General features: G+C 41.7%; 1 protein-coding gene across 19 annotated transcripts in view; it reads right to left on the bottom strand.

Annotated features, from left to right (window-relative positions):
• adgrb2 (adhesion G protein-coupled receptor B2) overlaps positions 1–23,318 on the bottom strand; it is a 261,515-nt gene that overhangs the window by 67,299 nt on the left and 170,898 nt on the right. For all 19 annotated transcript variants that reach the window (XR_010331918.1, XR_010331919.1, XM_064347657.1 and 16 more), the window contains one exon: positions 16,446–16,489. Coding sequence is in view for 17 of the 19 variants with exons in the window: in XM_064347657.1 (XP_064203727.1) it covers positions 16,446–16,489 (44 nt within the window). In the remaining 2 variants the exon portion in view is untranslated. The remainder of the gene's footprint in view (positions 1–16,445; positions 16,490–23,318) is intronic.

Raw genomic sequence — 23,318 nt, 5'->3', positions numbered from 1 at the left:
ACACACACACAGATGACATGGTTTTGTCTCTGCAGTGGAAATCTATACAGCTTAGTGAAAGCCTTCGTGTGTATCGCCACATTGCTCACACAGAGAAAATCATCAGCAGAAATGCAAGTTAAAAGCCCTCCATTTGTTTTATTTAAGTCTATCTGGAAACAGATAATAGGGGAGGATGGCAGAGAGCACACTTCATTGACTCTGGCCTCCCTCTGTATATATATTATTTCTTTCTGCCGTAAACACTGCCAATCGAGTCTCACAAGTGGCGGGTCCAGCCAAAACACTAGTCGTTAAAGACACTAGGAATTAAACCCTCAGCATGCCAGTGCCAACTGTGGCCAGGGGCTGTGTACACTAATGCCACGGACAACTGTGCATCGCCCAAAGACTGCAGGTCCGCACGATCCTTTTGTGGACAAAGTGCAGTCATGTGACACAATAGCAGCTGGTGGACCTCAGAGTGAAAGGAAGGGGAAACGGGCAACATACGTTAAAGAGGATGCACCGCGCTCTCTTATTGGCGGAGGACACTAATGGGATGCGCCAACACAGCTGAGCGTTCGGACCTCGGAGGACAGTTAAATAAAAAAAGGAAATGAAAAACGGAGGATAAAAAAAATGTTATTTATGTGCACGGCAGGTTGGATGCATCCCTCGTGGTTGCAAATAACAAGGATGATTTTGCCTCCCACAGAGAGGCCAGAGCAGATTAAAAGCTGTCCTCCTGACCGCCACACCTGTGTGTGAACCGTCACGCTCCGTCCCCCTGGAGGAGCTCGGAAACAAAGGGATAAATCAACAGCGCCATCGCGGAAGATGCCCTTAATCCCAGCACACCTGCTTTCTTTGGAAGCAATTAACTTTCAATCTGGCTAAAGCAATGGCTCGGGGCTCTAAACGCGGCCAGTCAGTTTCCAGCGAAAGGGATCTTCGGTACCCAGAGGAAGAGAGACAGAGAGGGAGGGGAGGAGGGGAGGGAGGAGATGACAGATCAGAAGCCGTGGAATGAGTGGCCGATTGCTCAAGCGGACCTGCGTCCCAGAGAATAAAAAGAAGTTATATTAAAAAATTTTTTCCAGAAAACTGAAATCAGAAACATGTGCAGTGCAGTGTCGAGTTCCGTGTCCAGCTGGGGGGGAGAAACTACAACAGGATTTAGCCAGCGGCTAAATCTGAGACTGACACAAATCACCTGGAGACACAAATGTCACGCACGGAATGCAGTGATGCGGAGAAATGCGCCGTGCCTTCTGCCTGCAGTTTCCCTGGCGTGTCCCGATGTCACGCCATTACAGAAGGGTGGTCAGACTTCCAAATCCCTCCTCTGACGCAGAGACCAACTGGTGACATCACTGTCCGTGCGTCCATGTAATCTGTATTTATTTTTGCCTAAATTGTATGTTGGGTATAATCTGCAAAGTTTTTAACAGTTCAGTGTCCCGGGTTATGTCCAGGGTTTGCTATTAGAGCACTACATAACAACAAACTTTAGTGCCTGATTGACATCCTTACTTGTTCTCTTGTTTTGGTCGCTGAAGTTCCACTGAAGGAGCGCTTAGAATCTGCCACCTCTCACATTTGCTTTACTGGCAATATATAAAGCTCCTTTACACGATTAAGTACAGCTGCTCCAGAGGATGTGCTCAAGATGCAGCATATGCATTCTTGTGCCTAAGTGTCTGAGTATAATGTATTTCTGATAGGCTGCACAAACAGTCTTAAGAATCTCCTACTGCATGGCTCTCAAATGGAAATGCAGACCTGTTATACTGTTTCGTACCTCAAACCCAACACTCCTTGGGGATCATTTTTAGTACATAATTAACACCTAATTTCAACCTCAAATGAATGTTTAGAAGTAATTGAATATCAAACTATCGGACTGTGCCCTCAAATCCAAGTTAAGGACGGGAAAAAAGAACATATTTTTGCTCTGTTCTTTCTGGCTGCTTCAACAGGTGCATGCATGCACGTGAAGAACAAAGACTGGCCTCCCATTTTGAAATGCTTCAAATCAAAAGGACTTTGAGAGGTTAAACTCCTGTTAAACGACACCAGCACTTAACATTGACTCCTTTTGACACTCACTGACACACATTCAGAACCAGCAATCAACTGAACACATTGAGTTGCCACTGACTGTTCATACAGGTTTCCTTTGTACCCAAAAAGGCATTTGGGGTAGAGAAAGGTTTAAATCTGTACTCACCGCTACACCCGACAAAGCCCGACCAAAGCCAGGCGACCAAGGAGGGAGAACAGAGACCCTGTGGTTCACACAGGAAACGGCGTATTCACCCCAACCCCTCCGCCCCCCGCCTCATCCGAACACGCCCCTGCCCCCTCTAGCCACTTCCATTCTCTGCATGCAAGGATGTTACTTCTGCTTCAGGTGATACCAACGATAGGCTAAGTATAGCTCAGCTTTATGAAGAACTCTCCCTCTCACAACGCGTACAGTAGAGACAGCACTGTGTAAACTGATGGACTGGAACACCGCACGGAACAAGGGATAACAGAGAGTGAGAGTGATAGAGAGAGCACTATGTAGTACGCTCAAGAGGATAATACCTCACGAGGAAGCTATTGCGATTGGAGGGATTCCGCATTATCCCAATTCAGCTCATTTTAAACTTAAGATGATTACAGCTTTAGGTCTCACTTCAGTGGGGGAGGGACTGACATGGGTAGCAAGTTAACATGCAAATGTAAAACGACAATGTAGGACAACACTGAAAAATTACAATAAGCCAAATATTGATGAAAGTAAATGTTGCATTGCCCCAGGGAATATTTTTGAGCGTTATTGAAATAATAACCTTCTTCTGCATTTTTATTGCAACTCAGTCCAGTGAGTCCGAGGTAGATTTCCTCATTTACTGTTTCAATGACATTTGCCCTCATTTTACAATGACAAATGAGAAATGGCATATTCACTTTGAACTGACAATTCTCAATTTAGACCTCTGCTCCTGAGCTTCTTCAAGACCCAACTTAAATCCAACAGCCATAATCTACTGTTGCCATGGGGATAATTAACAGATGATAATATGATAGCCCTGGCTCTTACAAGGTATAATGTTTTACCAGTGGGTCAGATGACTTATGTTAAATTTGGAGCAGACATTTGGGAGGAATGCCTTATTGTGGTTAAGTAGTTCCTTGTTAGCATGTCACTGCTTGGCATCTTACCCAGTACATGTCCTTAAAAATGCATTAACCGCGCCCCTCCCCCCTTTGTACATACTAACTCTGAGCCAGTGAGGAGTCCATATTTATTTTAATTAAAAACCAGCATTAAAATGTATAGCTATTAATTACACCCTGGCATGGGTCCGACATGGGCTCTGTGTGGGAAGGATGCCCAGGATTTCCTGATAGGATAACAATCATTTAATGGAGAGCACAGAAATAGCCTCGGAAAATAAGCAGTCAGAAAGCAAGAAATCAGAAAGTGATTGTATAGAAGAGGAGCGGTCCGATGGTGTGAAGTCAGAAAATGAGTGGTCAAAAAAAAAATGGCATCATAAAATGAGCAATCAGAAAGCGAGCAGTCGAAAAGTGAGACATAAATTGACTGGTCATAAATAGAGTGGTCAGAGAGAAAGGGGGGGGGAGTGAAGAGAGAGAGAGAGAGAGAGAGAGGAGAGAGAAAGAGTGGCCAGAAAAGCAGCACTACCCATCTCTGCAAAAATGAAATTTTAATGGGCATTAATGGGTATTATAGATTTAAAATGATGCAGTAACTCCTGCTTTACTTGTTTTAAGATCAATTGTATTATCAAGATTATATTTCTTAATTTAATATTGCATTGCTTGGTTTAAGAAATCATCATTGGCAGAAAATCTTTCTTTTAAATTATTTACTTACTTTTTCAGGGACATTTTTTACAGTGACTCAGAAAGCACAGTAAAGATGGGGAGGGCATATGGCTGACTCCGCACTATTGGAGCCCTCTCTCTCTCCCATGGGCTTAAGGGGTAGCACTCACAGCCCCACCAGATGATCAGGGATTAGAAGAGAAATCACAGACATCCCCCCCACCCATGTCTGAAACCTCCGAGAGAGAGGACACCATTAACTAAGACCCAGTGACTTCAGGAAAAACATTTCCACAATCTCCGCTTAATGTGGCCCAACCCCCTCGACCTAGGCCAGAGTGTGGTGACCCAAAAGAGAATTATCTTTAGACTTTTAAAGTCTGAGCTTAGTTATTACCACCCCACACACACAAACACATGCTCGCACACACGCATGCACACATTCACAGATGCAAAATCTATTGTTTCTCGCCATCCATTGTGCGAAGACCTCTGCCCATCAGGAGTGTGAAAACAGAAGTTTGATAACAGGGTGCTCTACACGACCTTGCGTTTCGCACTTGAACTATGCTGTAATCCGTTGCGCTATTTGAAGAAGATGGAGGACAGGAGGCTGACAACGATGGGCCAGAGGCAGCAGCATATCTAGATTGAGTGTTTGTGTGGAAAGAGGGTCACATGCTCAGCCCCCACCCTTGGAGAACCGAGAAGTTGAAACAAATGTATAAAAACCTGTGCATGACTATGCTCTTTACACCTGTACACCTCCTTGGTATTTTATAATAGATGTGCTCTTTCGCAAAATGAAAAAGAATCTTATGATTCACCAACCTCTGTCCAGGACTCGTTGTTTTGAAAACGATCCAACCAAAGTTAAAACGAAGATACTGTAATGCCTTAATGTGACTTCAGTGGAGCAAGTCCCTTATGAATGATGTCATACAGGATTTATGTTAGGTACAGACGACTTCCTAAAATTGAGAATTGTTGTAGCATGCAAATGCAGCTGGGTCCCATTTTAATCTCCAGCTCCTAACACTTCCTCACACCTATTATCTGCACCTTTTGAGAACAAAATTCCCAAGCTGTTATCAAGAGTGGCTAAATACTAGATCGTGGAGGTGTACATCTCAGGTACAAGCTGCAACATCCAAAGCTAAATATGCTACCTACACATTGCAGGTTCAAGCCTGAACTATGCCATTAGCATACTATGGGAGAGCAGCAAGACACAATTGGCTTAATATCTGAATTTAAGTTAGCTGAGGTTCAACGGGCCACTGCTGCATTAGGAGCACCAGGTGCTAACAAGCAACTAATCACCATCCTGCTAGTTATGTGTGAAAATATTTGCTGTGTATTGGAGCGAATTGGGTGTCAGCTCATTTAGGTGGCACAGTAATACCGTCACAATAAGGTGCAATTTGGGTGGGAAAGAAAGAATTAAAATAGACAGACTACACAGTTGGGGGATAGATTTTTTAGAGATAGACATTTATGCAAAGCCTCCCTTTCTATAAGCAGCTCCACGTAACTGTAATAATTCCTGCTTAGTTGTCATCATAGTGTAGCATAAAGCGTTTATAATAATGCTATAATAGTGCCTCTGGTAAATGGCCACCTTACAAAAAACAATGTTCATTTGCTACTTCATTGTACCTTAATTCTAATTTTATGGGGAAGAAACCTAAGGTGAATAAATATTTGAAAATGAAACTCCTGGTACACATTTGGCTAGATGTACTAAGCCCACACACAACTGAATTCTCCTTGAGGCTTTTTTGAATTGCCTGATATTGTTTGCATGCTCAACCATGTATCTGCCAGTCTTACAGTATGGTGTTGCCCATGACCATATCCCAGGATTGACAGAAAGATGTGGTTTGTTTTTCAGAGAGAGAGAGAGTCTTGGAGTCTCACTGAAATCTCTGACAGAGACTGTGGATTGTAGGAAGCAGATGGCCGGCACATATGGGCAGAGTAAAATAAATAAACATAAACAAATAACAAAGTAAACTGCACATAAAAAATCCTATTCAACATCAAATGTGAAAGCATCAACGTTAGTGTGGGTATTTTCAAATTTAGGGATAGGAGGAGCTTAAAAGATCAGTGCAATGACCCATTGCGCAATTAGAAATGGAGCTTCTGCTACACACGCCACACACACACACTCATGCATGATCTTTTTCTCTCCCTCTCCCATCTCCCTCTCTCTATCACATGCACACACACGCGTGCACAAGTGTACAAACACACAAATAAAAGTCTGCTGTCAAAGGTGTAATGCTCAAATGACTGGATCCTGCCATCTTGCTACCACTTCCATAAGCAAGCTACTTTGCCTAAATTACAGTGGTAAAAAATCCAGCAGTATAAATTGGTTTCAGAATGTCTGATGTGTCTTAATGTAAGTCAGCAATAAACATGTTGTCCAATCACTGTTGCACTTTAAAATTATAATGGTGTTCACTGAAAGGGACGTAGTTAGGCTATACATTGTCTTCATGTGTGAAAATGCTTACCAATCAATATTTATAACACTTTTATGTTGCTTTTAATAATGCATTGACCATCCATAGAAAATTAGTCAAGCTATAACTAGTGCATTTCTCTAGTCAGTCTACCTGGATAATATTTAAATAAGTGCATTAAAACAAGCTTCAGTTATCAGATGTGTTCCACAAGAAGAATTATGTAATACAGTGCCATGAAAAAGTATTTGCCCCTTCCTGGTTTCCTCTACTATTGCATATTTGTCACAAATGGTTTCAGGTCATTAGACAAAATGTAATATTAGATGAAGGGGAGCTGAGTAAATCCAACACACATATTTGAATTTATGATTTCATTTATTTAATTTAAAAAGTTGTCAAACACCTATATCACCTATAGTGAAAAAGTAATTGGCCCCTAAGTTACCCAATCCAAATAACCAAATTTAATTGATAATTAATTCAGCTGATTGAACACAGCCAGGCTTGAATGCAACCAGCCATGTTGAATTTAAACCTCAAACATATTGAAATTATCATCATAGTGAAGTAGTCACCACAAAGTTTCTACAAGCACACTATGCCATTATCAAAGGAAATTACAGAGATGAGAATTATTTTCCTAAAATATATCAGTCTGAAAAGGAATACAAAGCAATTTATAAGGCTCTCAGACTACACCGAACCACGGTGAGAGCCATTATCTCTAAATGGAGTGTGTTGAATATTTCCAGGAATGGCCAGCCTGCCAAAATTTCTCCATGGGCGCAGCGACAACTCATCCAAGAAGTCAAAAAATATCCCAGAAGAACATTCAAAGGAGTGCAGGCCTCTCTAGCCTCAGGTAAGGTCAGTGTTCATTACTCCACAATAAGAAAAAAATTGGGATCCATGGGAGAACAGCAAGGCAGAAACTACTGCTATGCAAGAGAAACATCAATGCTCATCTTACATTTGCAAATAAACAACCTGAATGATTATCAAGCCTTTTGGGGTAATGTTCTATGGACAGATTAGCCAAAAGTGAAACGTTTTCGTTGACACAGCTCCCATTATGTCTGGCTTAAAGAAAATACAGCACCAACATTCATGGTGGTGATAGTAGGATGGTGGGGGGATGTTTTGCTGCTTCTGAACCTACACAATTTGCCATTATTGAAGGAACCATGAATTCTGCTCTGTACCAGGAAATTCTTATGGAGAATGTCTGGTCATCTGTCCATGGGCTGAAGCTGAAATGTGATTATGTTATTCAGATCATTATCCAAAAAGCAAAAGGAAGTCCACATCAGAATGGCTGAAAAAAAATAATTATGTTTTGGAGAGGCCCAATCAAAGTCATGACTTAAACCCAGTAGAGATGATGTGGCAGGACTTGAAACGAGCTGTTCATGCTCAAAAACGTAACAATTTTTCTGAATTATAGCAGATCTGTAAAGAAGAGCGGGCTAAAAATCCTCTACAACGATGTGAAAGACTGATATAGAATAGAATTGGTTTCAGTTATTGTTGCTAAAGGTGGTGCAACCAGTTATTAAATTTAAGGGGGAAATTACTTTTTCACATGGGTGATATGGGTGTTTGATAACTTTTTTTCATGAAATAAAAAAATAATTTAAAAAATTTGTTTTGGGAAGGGGGCAAATACCTTTTCACAGCACTGTATGTATCCATCTGTGCTAGACTGGTTTCTTCTCATTGGATGAAAGCAATGACAAAGAAGCTGTAAATTTAACACCGCTCTAGGAAAATGGCTCGAGTGAGGGGCTGGAGAGGGTTTCCAGCTCTCACCAAGGGATTATCCCTCACTTTTGCATCTTACACTAAAAACAACACCACGTTAACCACATTCACACTCCATTACATCATCATATTTGAGGGAATAGAGAGAAATCACAGCTCTTTTCCTCTTGGTGGAACTGCAGAGCTGGGCAGAAATAATGCATAAGTGTTCCCATCCCATGAGAGGAATTCTTGAGGGAGATCATACAGGCTATTTAATCTATTTGTAACCCATAGAGAAGCAGGAAATGGGGCTCCAACTCAGGGAGGATGGAGAGAAATATGTAAAGCATGTTCTGCATAGCTAGTGTTTCCTTGTTGATGTTTTTATTTGCATTATTTTTGCCTAACATTTGAAAGCCTGAGGGAGGTGGCAGAGAGAGAGAGCAAGGGGAGGGGGGTATTTAAAAGTTCACTTGTGGAGATGAGAGTGATTAATATTGAGACAAAATGGAGAAAGTGAAACGAGAAGACACAGGAGGAAAAACAAGTACCCAACATAAAAAGTTGGGTTTATGCGTTTCAAGCCCTCCCGGACAACATAGGTTCAATTTCCAAATAGAAATCCCCAATGTAATAGATGCACAGGCAGTGTTGGGCTTTTTAAGTCCACGCATGGAGAGAAACTTGGAAAATGAGAATGGAATGACAGTGTAGAACGAAACATGATGAATGCTCCTCACCCCACCCCCCCACCCCCAATGTTATTATGCCCCTTTGGTACCATAAAGTGGTCACGCACACAGTTTACAATTAACATCTTTTTTATAGGACAGTCAAGGTTACTCGAATAACATTTAAGAATCAATTTATTGTTTCAATCAAAATATTTAAACATATATTTAAAATTACAATCAGACAAAGGCTGCAATGGATAATTTTATAAATTATCAATGAAATTGAAGAATTTGGAATCCTAGTAGTTCAGATGTAAGAGGCTTAGTAATATAACACAGTTAAAGTGTGAGATAGGAACACAGCAGTACATGCAGTGCAGTTTCTTTGGAGTGTCATAGGCAGTGATTTGTCATACATCAAAGCATGCAGGAATAATCTAAACTCCAATCTAATATTGATGCTATCTAATACAAATTGCAACACACCATATTATAGCATGCCAACTTTTTTAACAGAGTTTGTAGCCATGAGAATAAACCAACTGAACATCACTGATATGCACCGGTATGTGCAGTTAGCAGAAATTAATGGGCAGGGGGGAAGATAAGTGATTTTTGTGGGTTGAGGTAAAACAATATTAGGCATCCATTCCGTGGTAAGACAGCTCAGATAGCTATCTTATTAACTCAGGATGGCTAAATCTTGCTATAGCTCGGCATTTGGAAGGTCAAACTCGTCGGGGGGAGGTCATAACTTTTGTAGGGGAGAGGTTAATGGTATGCAGGCTTTGGATAAGCCAGGGGTGCTTTGACGGCAATCACAGGCAAGAGGAACGGGATTGGAGTACAAACTGCACATTTACCTGGATTTTCACAAAGCCACACAATCCCCGGAAAGCAAGGACTCCCTCTCACCTCTCACTGCGGTTCTGACAGGCCAATAAGGGGCCAGCTGGTGTGGAAGTGTCCTCCCAGAGAAGAGCAGGAGGAAACGTCCACTCGGGCTTTAATTACCACTCTGATTTCTCACCCTGATCTAATTCTGTCTCTCCGTTGGCACAGAGCTGCAGCTCAGGCCATCTGAATGGCAGTCACCACAGTATGAGCCCCTCAAATTCCCAGGGATCAAGTGAACAGCATGCTCAATTGTTCCCTATTAGGTGAAGCGGGAACAATCCGTTACAACACCGTGTGCAAAACTGCAGAGATGCTGAATTTGAATCACACTTTGTTGAAAGGGCTTCATAAAGTAACACAAGAGCTATCGGCACCAATTGCAGCCATGTGCAGCATGTCCATTTCAAGTGCCCACTTTATCCATTATGATGGATGACTTGATATGATGATGACTTCACAATCTTAGTGCTATCATAATGTATCATTGTTTTGACATTCCAAGGTACAGAATAATGTGGTTTTCCCAAAGCTGCTGTAGCCGTCAATCAATCCATCAACCAATCAATGGCAATTTTGTTCAGGGCCATTTACAATCAGGTGTCTTCAGCTGATATTTTCCTAATGGAATTACAAATAAACATCATGACAACCAATTAGTGCAAATGTATGGGGAAAAATAAAACTAGTTCCTTGAAAACATGATGTTCAGGTTGAGAGTGTGTGTGTGTGATGAAGTTTTGAGATAGTCACTTCCTGTTCTTACACAAATACTAGCCACACTACTAGCCATACGGCTGTTAGCTATTTACTCAGTTATTCAAGCAATAACAAAATGCCCGCGTAGTCATTCATCTTTGCTTCACTTTATGATCCGCAGGCACAAAGCGACATACACTCATATTTTTTTCCTGTGCAGGAAGAACGAGAGTACAGAAACTATGTTCTGACTTTGAGCATTGAAAAGCTCAAGGTCCACTTCCTCCTCTACTTCATTCCATTCCACCTTGGTTACTCACAGATGATGCCAAACACAGAGCATCCTGAATTTCAGCAAAGGTTCAGAGGAGATTTTTGAGGGTATGAAAAAATGCTGAAGGTTTTCTTAAAAGGAAAAATTAATCCAAAATTCAACAAGTGCGCACCGCACGCCATGAGTTTAACCTTGGTCCTCCCCCTCGCTCACTCTCTGAAAGACACCTGACAGTCATCCTGGGCAATGCTACCTTGTCCTTGTCCTTTCATCAGTGCTATGATGGAGACTTCAGAATAAAATGGCAGGTAAAGGTGGAGGCATAAATATAATTACAAAGCCTTCTATAAGAGAACGGAGAGAGAGAGATATGCAAAAAGAGAGCAATGCAAAAAGAGGAGATTGGCATTCAAATGAAAGAGGAGAAACAGATGAGGCAACTTGTTTCAAAGGAAGGTCAAGATGTAGAGATTCATAAATCAATGAAGATATTCAGAAATAATCCAAAAGCAAACAAATTAAAATGCACAGAGGCGCACATGTACTTTTTAAAAGTTATTTCCAATGGTCTCACTATTCCTCCTGTGTAGATATTGAGTAAAGATAATAAGGGATGAAAGCAAACTGAACTTTAGAGACAGCGGGAGCACACATTGGGTCAATGTTTTTACTGAAAGACATGGCCCTCTCAGTAATCCCCCACCAGCAGAGCAGACAGCTACCACCCTGTGGGTCAGAACTCAGGATAACTCCCCTTCGGCTTTCACAGCCTCACAGTGAGAGTAACCATAGAGGATACCTGACTCCTGCCTGCAGTATACTGTCCACATGAATAGTTTCTTATGAAGGCTCTGGTGGGTTATAACATGTTGTCAACTATGTATGCAAGTGCACATGTGTGTGAGTATGTGTGTGTGTGTGTGTGCGTGTGCATTGTGTATATGTTTACCCATTTGTATGTGCGTGTATGCATCTGTTTGTGTGGGTGTGCGCATGCATGTGTGAGTTTGTGCGTTTGAGGTGTGTGTGTGTGTGAGTGTGTGCATATATGTATGCATATATGTTCACCCATTTGTATATGTCTGTGCATAGGGGTGTGTGTGTGTATGTGTCTGTCTGTCTTATAGATATCAGAGGTGACATAATATTGGATAAGCTTCTTTCATTGACAGTAACTTATTTCTGCCGTGATCAATACATGGTTTAATAACTCAAAGTACAAAAAAGGCAGATAGGAAGCCACTGTACAAAGAGCTGACCACTTTTAAAATCCCAACAGCATGTGGATGCAATTTGGATCACCCAGCACAGTAATACTATTCTCTTCCCTTTGTAGGGAAGATTACAGAGCCTCAAGCAACACTAAACAAATCCTATCACCTAACCCATATGGGCATTCCTCTAATGACCCATGATTTTCTTCCCTCAGACAGTGATTACAGAATTATTGTTCTGGAGCGTTTATCAATTTTCATTTTTTATGCTATTCTTACATAAATAGATTTTCTACAATTTAAGTCACACAGGATAAATTCCTTTCATCATCATTACAGTCGGTCACAATAACAAAACAAATGAGATGATTTTAACAGTTTGACCAGTCATCAAGATTCTGAAAACAGTGATCACGGAGTGATCGGGACGGAGTGTGGCACAGTGGGTAAGGAACTGCGCTCGTAACCGAAAGGTCGCAGGTTCGAATCCCGGGTAAGGACACTGCCGTTGTACCCTTGAGCAAGGTACTTAACCTGCGTTGCTTCAGTATATATCCAGCTGTATAAATGGATACAATGTAAAGTGCTATGTAAAAAGTTGTGTAAGTCGCTCTGGATAAGAGCGTCTGCTAAATGCCTATAATGTAATGTAATGTAATGTAATGATCATATGGGGGGGGAGAAAGAAACACTGGGGGAGAGAGAGAAGAGAAAGAGAGACTGTGGGCGGGTGGGTGATGTTGAGATAACTCCCAGCTACCTGCACTGGCCTATGATCACGCATTCCCTTTCCAGCCCTGTCTGACACCGTGTTGCCAGTGCATGTTTTATGCTTACTACTTTCAGTGGATGGGTGACTATCAGACTGATCATAAGAGCCTTTAAAGTGCTGACCTGGAGTAATGTGAATATAAAAATGGAAACAGAATCATGGACAGCTTAGTTGCACAGCAAGTAAGCTATGATTTTATCAACACAGAACCCCAGTTTAAACTAAAGAGAGAAATGGATGTGCAAAAATCAATGCTCTTTTGTCCTCCGATTGTCTCCCAGTTTCTATTAATAAACGCAAACAATTTAAAATTATTATTATAATAATTCATTTTTACAGAGATTGCTGAAATGAAGATAAAATATTTTGAGACAAAAGGGAAAAAAAGTAGATCTGCCTAAATTAACAAACCAAGGATAAAAGCCTGTAGTCCCTGGATTGAATGCCCCTGTGTGTTTTCCAATTAATATTCTAAAGTCCGTCAGTTGCCTTCATGCTGAGACCGCGTCAGATCCTATGAGAGTCGCTGCTCCCCGCCTGCATTAAAACTGCAGCCTCGGCTCCGGCTCCTGTGTCCAACCAGTTTAGTGTAAAGAGGCACAACAGTGTGGCAGAATAAATGATAAAAGCAATAGCTTGTATTGTTAGCTATAATTAAGCCCACAGAAGCAAAACAACTACAGCGTGTGCTACCGTGTGTGGACAGCAATTTTAAGCTCAACAGAGCTCTGTTGACACAGTACGTAAAAAAAAGCAACAAAAAATTTTGCAACGTGCAAAAGAGAGAAATATCAATTACCAGATTTAATAAATGCCTGAAAGAAAGGCATCGAATGCGTATCGGGGATGGGGGGTGAGGGGGGTGGAAGATTTCTAAATGAAATCTTTAAGTACATTTTTTCTACTGCATCTCCAGCTTTAGCCACAGGAAGAAAAGAAAAAAAACCTGTGAAAAAAAATGATTGGACAGCATTTCTGTTATATGAACTGACATCAGGTTTTGTGAAAAACATTTACGAAATAGCTAAGATATTTCGCCCTAGTTTTACTCCGTTTGCCGATGAATCTAATTCCTTCATATCTAACAGCATTCTAATCATCCTTTCACATCCGGCGTTTTAATTATTCTGAATTTAATTTGGTCTGAGTAGTAATCTGTTATTCCATTAATTGACTCTGTGAGTTTTAAATAGGGTTTTCTGTCTGACTAATTAAAGGCTGTTATTTTCATTCAAATCAAGGTTTCGCCTTTACCAGGCCCACCAGTGGTTACTTATGACATGCACGGCTGGGTCTGCCACAGAACGGAAGTCCACACCGGTCCATGCGGTATGGGAGAATAGTGCTGCACCCTATTCTTTTTTAGGCCAGTAATTCAGTTCATCTAAATGTATTTCTTTCTGGAGGTTGGAGCCACTTACACTCATTTCACACACCATCACCAGAGAGCGAGACATCAGCACTGAGGCCTTGAGAGCTTGCTCTTTCTCTCTCTCTCTCTCTCTCTCTCTCAAATTCAAAATTCAAATGAGCTTTCTTGGCATGGCATCGTAATTTGCCAAAGCAGGAATACAACAAACATATACATATAAACATATAAACAAAATACAACTTTATGTGTGTGTCTGTGTGTGTGGTGTGTCTGTGTCTCTCTCTCTTGCTCTCTCTATTTCTATTTCAAAGTGCTTTATTGGCATGACAAATATAGGCACTTGTGTTGCCAAAGCAGTAGTTCTCTCTCTCCCTCCCTCCCCCCTCTCTCTTTCTCTCTCTCCCCAACGTTCAATCTCATGCACAACACAATCTCTCTCCAAGATGCCACTTCACACATTTCTCCCTCTTCTTCCTGCCCTTTGCTCGCTTTGATATACTGTCTAGCTCTCTCTACAAACACGAACCCAGAAAATCAGGCAACCCCCCCCCCCCACCACCTTCACCCCTCAGGACCACGTGTACAGATGCCATTCACAGAGAGTCAGGTATAAAGATGCCACTACCACTGGGCACATTAGCCATGTGGACTCCAGGATATCCACAAGAAGAAAGGGAAGCACAGCCATCCCAACACATCACCTCACACATTCCAGTCTCTTTGCCTCTCTGCTCTTAATGCAGGTCCTGCTGCAGCTTTCGGGTTCTGAAGCACTTCTGCACAGAGTCACAGCACTATGCAGCACTGAGCCAATATCCAATTCACTTTCAGCAAAGAAAATGCATACAGTGCCATGAAAAAGTAATTGACCCCTTCCTGATTTCCTCTATTACCACAGTGAATAGTTACAAAGATTTAGATCTTTACACAAAATGTAGTCTTAGACAAAGGGAACATGAGTAAGAATAAAACACATTTTTTAAATTATAATTTTATTAATTTTAATGAAGAAAAAAATCAAAAACCCATATCACTCATGTGAAAAAATAATTGCCCCCTACTTAACGTAACTGTTTGCATCATCTTTAGTAGCAGTAGTAGTATACTTTCTATAGTTTGATATCAGTCTTTCACATTGCAATGGAAGAATTTTAATCCACTGTTCTTTCCAAAACCACTTTAATTCAGGCCACTCCAAAACTTTAATTTTGTTTCTTTTCAGCCATTCTGATGTGAACTTGCTTTTGTTTTTCAGATAATTGTCATGCTGCATAACCCAATTATGCTTCAGTGTCAGCTCATGGAAAGATGACCTGATATTCTCCTCAATAATGTTGTGGTACAAAGCAGAATTCATGGTTCCTTCAATGATGGCAAGTTTTCCAGGTCCCAAAGCATACCCACACCATTCCACTACCTCCACCATGTTTGACTGTTGGTATGACGTTCTTACTGTATTTGCTTTATGCCAGACATAAATTGTCATCCAAAAAGTTCCACTCTTGACTCATCTGCCCATATAACATTATTCCAAAAGCCTTAGGAATAATCTAGGTGCGGTCTTGCAAATGTGAGACGAGCATTGATGTTTCTCTTAGTTAGCAGTGGTTTCCACCTTAGTACTCTCCTATGATTCCCATTTTTGTCCAGTCTCTTTCTTATTATGGAGTCATGAACGCTGACCTTAGCTGAGGCTGTAGAATTCCTACACTTAATAATGTTCTTTTGGGATCTATTGTGACTACCTGGATGAGTCGTTGTTGCACCTAGAAATTTTGGCAGGTCGGCCACTCCTGGGAAGATTCCCCAGTGTTCCAAGTGTTCTCCGTTCAGAGTTAAAGGCTTTTACTTTGGTTTAGTTGAGTCCCAGATCCTTAGGAACGGCTTTGTAACTCTTTCCAGACCGATATATTTCAACAACTTTTTTTCCTCTCTTCTGGAATTTCCTTTGATCGTGGTATAGTGTCCTTGTAAAAACTTTGTGGTGGCCACTTCCCTCTGATGTTAGGGCTCAATATGAGCAAGGTTTAGATTGAACAGGACCTACTGAAATCAAGCATAGCTGTGTTTGATTAACCAATTTGGTTAAATTTAATTGATAATTCACATCAGCGAATGGGTGTTTGATGGGTGTTTGATAACTTTTTACATTAAATAAATAATAATTTATAAAATGTGTTTCATGGTTACTCAGTTTCCCCTTGTCTAATATTATATTTAGTTTAAAGATCTGAAAGCATTTAATGTTACAAATTTGCACTAATAGAGGAAATCAGGAAGGGAGCAAGTATTTTTTCATGGCACTGCATAGAAAAAACATACTATACGAAAATACCTAAATACAAAAAAGACAATGCAATAATTTAGTGAATAGTAATGGTGCACTGAGTACACATGTGCGTACATGTGATGTGTTGTGTGTTGTGTGTGTGCGTTTTCACGTGTGTGTATTAGGATGTGACTGCACCATTGTTATATATGGTGGGTGCATTCAGACTTACGGGTTTCCGTAATCCCAGACAACACAGTGGGGGTCTGACGTGCCCTGTGGAAGAGAGAGAAAAATAGTTACAGCCCAGAGACCAGTGGAGAGAAGGATGGAGGGAGGGAGGGAGGGAGGGAAGGAGAGAGAGAGGGAGAAACAGAGAGTGTGGCAGAGAACTGTCGCTGTTTGTCATCTCCAGCCGTTTCTCCCTAGGGCTGTTGCGGTGAGTTCTTAATTCGGAAACCAAGCTAATTAGTCAGGTAATGTCCCCATGGGGCAGTATGTTGCCAGCCTCCACTGTGCACAGGGTGGGGGATGGGCTCTCTCTCCCTTCCCTCCCAGCATGCACCAGGCTCATCTCCACTTTCCCCTGGGGAGAGACACGGACTAAAAACCCAGGCATAATGTCTGTCACTGATGTATATGCTAACATTCTACTGCTTGAGCAATACACTGTATGTACTGAGGCTCAGGGTATCTATATGACTGACTGGGGGCCTATTAGTTTGCCTAATGTTGCTATTGTATTTTTATTGCACGACTAGTTAAATATTCATTTAATTGATGCATCTTTTATTTGTAATTATGCCGATAATGTGCTGTAAGTTACCCTGCATAAGGGCATTTGAATAATGGCACACAATAATAATAATAATAATATAATAATAATAATTATTATTATAATAATAATAATAATAATAATAATAATAATAATAATGTCAGTACTATGGGTCATTATGAATGTTAGCCACCCAGGAGACTGTCCAGTGGTTGATTTATTATCGATTCAATCTTAACTGGTCATTGATTTTCTCACTCCAAAGTCCATTCTGCCAACCAAACATGCAAGTCTCTATTGTTAGCACACACAGAGGCAGGGCTCACTGGTTTGTGTGCTATCGATTGATTAGAGGATTGACAGGCACAGACAACTCATCCAGGCCACTCCAGAAAGCCAATGGACTGTGATGTGTGGTGTGTAGTGGTTAAGGGCCTGGTTTACACAGCAGATATTTCAGGTACAAATCCCAGGCGATTTGTTTTTTTACCATTTTGGCAAGGTAGGTCAGTGAATTCAATTAAACAATTAATATGACTGCAGCTGAGATTGCTACTACTACAACTCATAATAATTATTATAGTCATAATAATCATAACAAGAATAAGATTGCCCTGTGGAAATTCACAGAACTCACTGCAGTTCCTGTGAATGATTTGGGCCATCTCTGCAGCATACAATGCCCCATTATCCAGCCCTGAGTTTTCCCTTCATTAATATAAGCTAGAATACATGGCACCGCGGGAGATATCTGTGTGTGTGAGCACATGCGCATGTGTGTATGGGCCTTTCTGTGAGTGTGTTTGCGCGTGTGTGCGTGGGTGTGTGTGTGTGGGGGGATCGGGATAAGCAGAAAGATGAAAGGGGAGTTCACTTCAGAGACAGAGGGGCCACAGGGCCTTGGAAGAGTGAAGGAGGTTGGATTAAAAATGGAATGGGTCAATGTTGGGTGGCACCCTTGCAGATATGAAAAGACAGAGAACACACATCATTCTATTCACAAACTAACCAAAAGAAATAACCCCTCCCCCCCCGTACACCCACACACCTACACACACAAATCCTTCTTTTAACTTTCATACACAACTTTTATTGTGTACTTATGAATATATACCAAACCAACATCAGACCTCTGAGTCAAAAGTTCAGTAAACTCTGGTTTAAAATGTGCTGCATAAATAGACAGGTGTGCAAGTTGTTTACTGAATGAAAATGCCTGTTTTGCATTCTCAGTCAGCAGTGGTCTAACACTCAATTGCTGCACTAACAGAGAAATAAAGAGACAGAGGACAAAGCCATACAGCTCTGTGAGTCCCCACCCTGTCTGCTTGGTAAATGAAGGAAACACACCCCCTGGTGGTGGTTTATAGACAAGCACCAAATTTGGCTTGGTGCTAACATGAGAAGTGATTTACAAACATGGGACTGATGGGCAGATGATGTATGTGCGTGTGTGTGTGTGTGCTTATCAATCAACACATCAGCACAGCTCGCAATTTCCTTCGCTTATACATTGACACATCTGTTCACTCTTAGTCTTCTGTCAATCCAGCATATGGCAAACAGTGACATATTTCACTGTCATTGAATTTGATGTCAAACTAATGTTATCTGTCGCTGCCAGATGACATATTGCCAATGTTGAGGTTTAGATTAATCTGACCAGGGCGGGTGAGGGACGCATTTCAGGATGAGGGGTCATTCAGAATTCGGATTTGGGGTAAACAGTGGATGGTAGTGGTTGGGTTTGGAGGAAAGGAAATCTTCAACTGAAGAGGCAGCAATGCATGAACAGTCACACTTGATCACACCTCAATGCAAGAGGCAGTCTGCAGTGACACTGCTTGAGACTCTCTACAAGTGCGAATGAACTGGCTGAATTCTACTGCTCAAGACAGCCAAGCCAACGTCAACAATATCCTCGATTCAGTACGAACGGGCGGAGCTCCGTAACTCCGCACCACTGGCAGGGTGGAAATAAATCCATTGAATAAATGCGATGGCAAAAATGAAACTGCACATCATTTGATCTCTCTGCAGGAGATTAATTATTCTTCACCGGCCCCCTCTATTTCCAAGCAGTATGAATATTTCAGGCAGAATGCTAATACGTGCAAAGAGCTTCCAAAAATCTGCCAGAAGTAATGGCTACCTGTGGTGTGGCGAGGGGAAGTTTGAAGGAAAAAAAATGTGGAAATCCTGCCTCGTGAAAAGGGGCATTGTCACAAGTCACACTTTCAGCAAATCTGCCTGAGGGATAAGCCGTTCGGTTGCATTGTGGCTCAATTTCCTGCGCCCAAGGGCCGCATCCAAACATTGTGACTGCTATTTGGCCCCAACACAACTCGGCTTTTGAACCCTACAATACCACATATTTAACAATGTATGGTATTGTTGAACCTATACATCAGAAACTGAATACTGTAATGAGCAACATTACCACTCTCTGCTTCCTAAAGATTACGATTATATAATTTCTAGCTGACACATCCTTCTTCCTACATTTTAACAATAATTGTTTTATAATGCACAAAGAGCACTGTCAACAACTATGCAGCCAGATGAATAATTACATAATAAAGCTATACAACTGTGACATTGATATACATGGGATATTACCCAGTTCAATGTAATGCATTCAATAGAGCAAAGATGACATGGTGTATGGGACATGCATTCATCTATCGAATGGATGGCTCAGTAAGGACATTGGATGCATATTTAATACATTTATATTGCAATGAATTACAACATCTGTAATATTAATGTGCTAATACAGAATATAAAGTGCAGTAATTCCATATTTTGCCTATTAATTTGACTGTTCAATTGAGGCCCTTGTTGAAGGAAGCTCGTGTAAATGGCCTTCATGTAAGTCCCCATAAAAACATGAGATAATTCACAGGTCGATAATTGCTGGCACCAGTGTGGATATGGAGCCGAGAAACGTAAATCACATTGTGTGAATGTGTCTCTTGGTTTGGCTGGGGAAGGAAAGGAATACCTTTAAAAGGGGGACGTTAGGACCAGGAAGAAACCAAGTGTTTGTGTGTCTCGATACTCCCTTCACAACTGGCATACCAACTAGACTTGTGAGAAATGATGGTACGGAGTGTTTTTTTTTTCATCAAGAAAGGACATGGTTTTTGCTCATGCTTGGCAAGACACTAACACCGGTGATAAATATATGTACAGCTTGCTGTGCCACAATTGTTTGAAATATTGCCAGAGATCCTAATCCTGGTACATTATTATTGTTACTGTTTATTATATAGCGTTTGAATGCTGAATGCATAAAGTCCCAACAACTTCCAGGATTCTTTCCAGTGAGCTAGCGTCATTATTTCTGAATTCTAAATTCACTTATAAACTCAAACGTATTCCTGGGTAGCTTGGAGTTCTCGCAAAAACTTTTTTTTATCCTTGAAGAGCATACTTAATTCCTCAGATACATTCAAAATTACTTCCTGTCATATTCTTAAGTCTAGAAGAAACCAGCAATGATTATTTTAAAGCATCGCCGTGCTTAAGTACTACTTTCCATACTAAGATTCTTTTTTATAACAAGCCTGGAGCCATTTGCCCTCCGGCTAATCAGTCGAGTGGTTAAAATATCTGCATCTACATCTCTAGACATGGCGTTCATTTTCACTGTCTGCCGTCAATCACGATAGAAGGGCAATTGCTGCGCTCACAGCGTCTACCTCACGAGCAGCCTGTTTGTACCCTGACATGGATGACAATGGCTGTCAGCCTTTGGCAGACATGACTGACAGAGCAAGGGAAATGGCATCGCCCACCCGGCTGACACGTAGCATTACTGTGATGTTCTAATACCTGATAAACACGGCACTCCAGTGTTTCACAAACCTTTCCAGAATGTCACATTGCAGCAGCCTATCCCCGAACCAGAACATAAGAAGTGAAATGGCAAATTTGGGACATTAACACTCAGAGGGCACTGTGTGGCAGAGGGGTACGGCAGTGACTCATAACCCCATAGCTGGTCTGAATTCCTGCTGAGGCACCACTTGAGTGAGGTACATAACTTCAGGAAAGTTGTTTCAGGAAACATCAAACCACATAAATAGATAAAATGCTAATCGTGAGCTACAAAACTCACCCTGAAAGAGGGCTTTTGCTTAGTAAATAATTTATGTGATATAAAAGGGACGATTTATAATTTGCAAGAACAAATCTCACATGAGACATCTCACATGATACATCTGAAGAAAGAAAGAAATCTGGCAGGCTGTGCCAGTCTGTTTTCTTTGGGTTTTTTTCCTTCTCTGACGCAGAGGGTATCACGCCAGGAATTTGCCCCGCCCTGGTGCCACTTTCTGACCTGTGCCCTGGTGTACCTCGCCACGGGACAGGGGTGGGGCGGGGAAGAGTGGGCACAGGCGGTCCTAACCAGCTGTCGACATGCAGAGGGAGCGTTGGGCTCAAGAGGCACCCCTCAACATCTGTCACCACGGTGATGCGCCAGCATCTGGTCAACGGCTCGTCAGCCAAGGTTGCAACCCCACAGCTGGCAGGCTGCAATTACCCACAAACCCCTGCTGCAGAGGGAGTGATCTCCCTCATCCGTACTAGGAAATGAGGGTGTCTGCGACATGTATAAATAAAGAGCACACGCTGATCTGGTCTCCACTCCTTGGTCCCTGGGCACAACACTGGACCCTCCTGTCCCTCCAAAAGCTCAAGGTTGGTGGGGCACATCAATGTGCCAGTGGGGTGGATGCATGCATGTGTGAAAAGGGAGGAAGCTATTTAAGAAAAGTAGAACAGCAGCTTAGCTCTCCTTATTCTCCACCCCAGTTCTGGCTTCATTAAAGGTCACGTAACATCTACCTGACACATGCCTCGGGAACCAACCATACTGTAAATGACGAGTTTTGTTAGTGAACTTGCTAAGGAAGGGATATTTCCATCAAAATCCATGCCCTTATCTCACATTGCACTACCTCTGTTCGTCTATCTATCTATCTGCCTGCCCGTCCATCCATCTGTCTGTTTATCTATCTGTCTATCAATCTATCTATCTATCAATCTACCTGCTAGCTTGCCTGCCTGGCTGGCTGCCAGCCTGTCTGTCTGTCTATCTGTCTATCTCCCCTCTCCATCTGCCCCCTCAGGACAACAGAGGCAACAGAGCTATATCTGGGGCCAAGTACTTTTTTCCAGCAAAGAACAAAATCAATGTAGACTTCCGCCAGATTACATTATAAAGAGCACTGAGGCCAAATGATCAAATGATTACACACAAAGAAGTGCACTCCAAAATATTGGGATGGCAGGTATGCCATCCCACCAAGTTATGGCTTGGTGTGGCGGCATGGCCCATACCTATACAGCACCGAGAGTTTGGCACTTTTCAGAGTTCCCTACAGAAATAACCAGAGACTCTCGTTGAAAACATTACTTTCTGTACATTCTGACCCATTTCAACAGACAGAATTCACAAACAACTCCACACAATAAAGCCCCAAACTAAGGGGATTTCTCATTTTTTCCTTGTTCTTCTTTTTCCTGCCCATTACATCATAACAAATGCACCAAGCGCCACAAACAATATGTCTCCCCATTGGACATTTAGCTACACCAGCCGATCAAAACATTACAATCACGCACAAATGAACATATATATTTTTAGCCAAAAAAAAACATCGCTGGTGGCTTGGTGGTAACGCACTTGCCTATGGGACCATCGAGACTCCAGATCGAGTCCCACCTAAGGCTCAGGCAAATCTCAAATCCATTATGCCAGCTTATTTGTTTACTAATAGTTGCCTATTACTTTAAAACTATTGCTTTTGCAACTGTGTAACCCTTGTGGGAACTCATTTATATTCCTGAAATCCATTCACTATCATTTCACATGCAAACTCCACATAGTATTGTTTCCTGACTACGGATGAAATGTAAATTTTGTCATGCCCATAAAGCACTATGAATTTGAATTTGAGAGAGAGAGAGAGAGAGAGAGAGAGAGAGAGGGAGGAAAATGGGAGGATAGAATAAGGATAGAGAGTAGGGAGCAGAACAGAAAAAAAAAACAGACAGCGTGGAGTGATGGAGGTATCACAAAGATAAGGGCTAAAGAGGAAGGACAAATGTGATCTTCAAGTATACCCTGAGGACTTCCCGGGAACTGGCATGCGCTGGAGTTACTCGTTACCCCTGGATATTTAATTTCTGGAAATGACAGCGGTGGCGGCTGAACACGCGAGATGGGTGGCAGAGATTCGGACTGCCTGAGATTCTCTCTCCACAGTATCCATCATCCCCTCAATAAATCCAGTCTCTTCCCATTAGAGCGCAGGGTCC

Source organism: Anguilla rostrata, chromosome 8, assembly GCF_018555375.3.
Source record: "Anguilla rostrata isolate EN2019 chromosome 8, ASM1855537v3, whole genome shotgun sequence".
In the NCBI taxonomy this organism is placed as follows: domain Eukaryota; kingdom Metazoa; phylum Chordata; class Actinopteri; order Anguilliformes; family Anguillidae; genus Anguilla; species Anguilla rostrata.
Note: the sequence above shows the minus strand (reverse complement) of the source record. Positions and strands in the feature narration are given on the sequence as shown.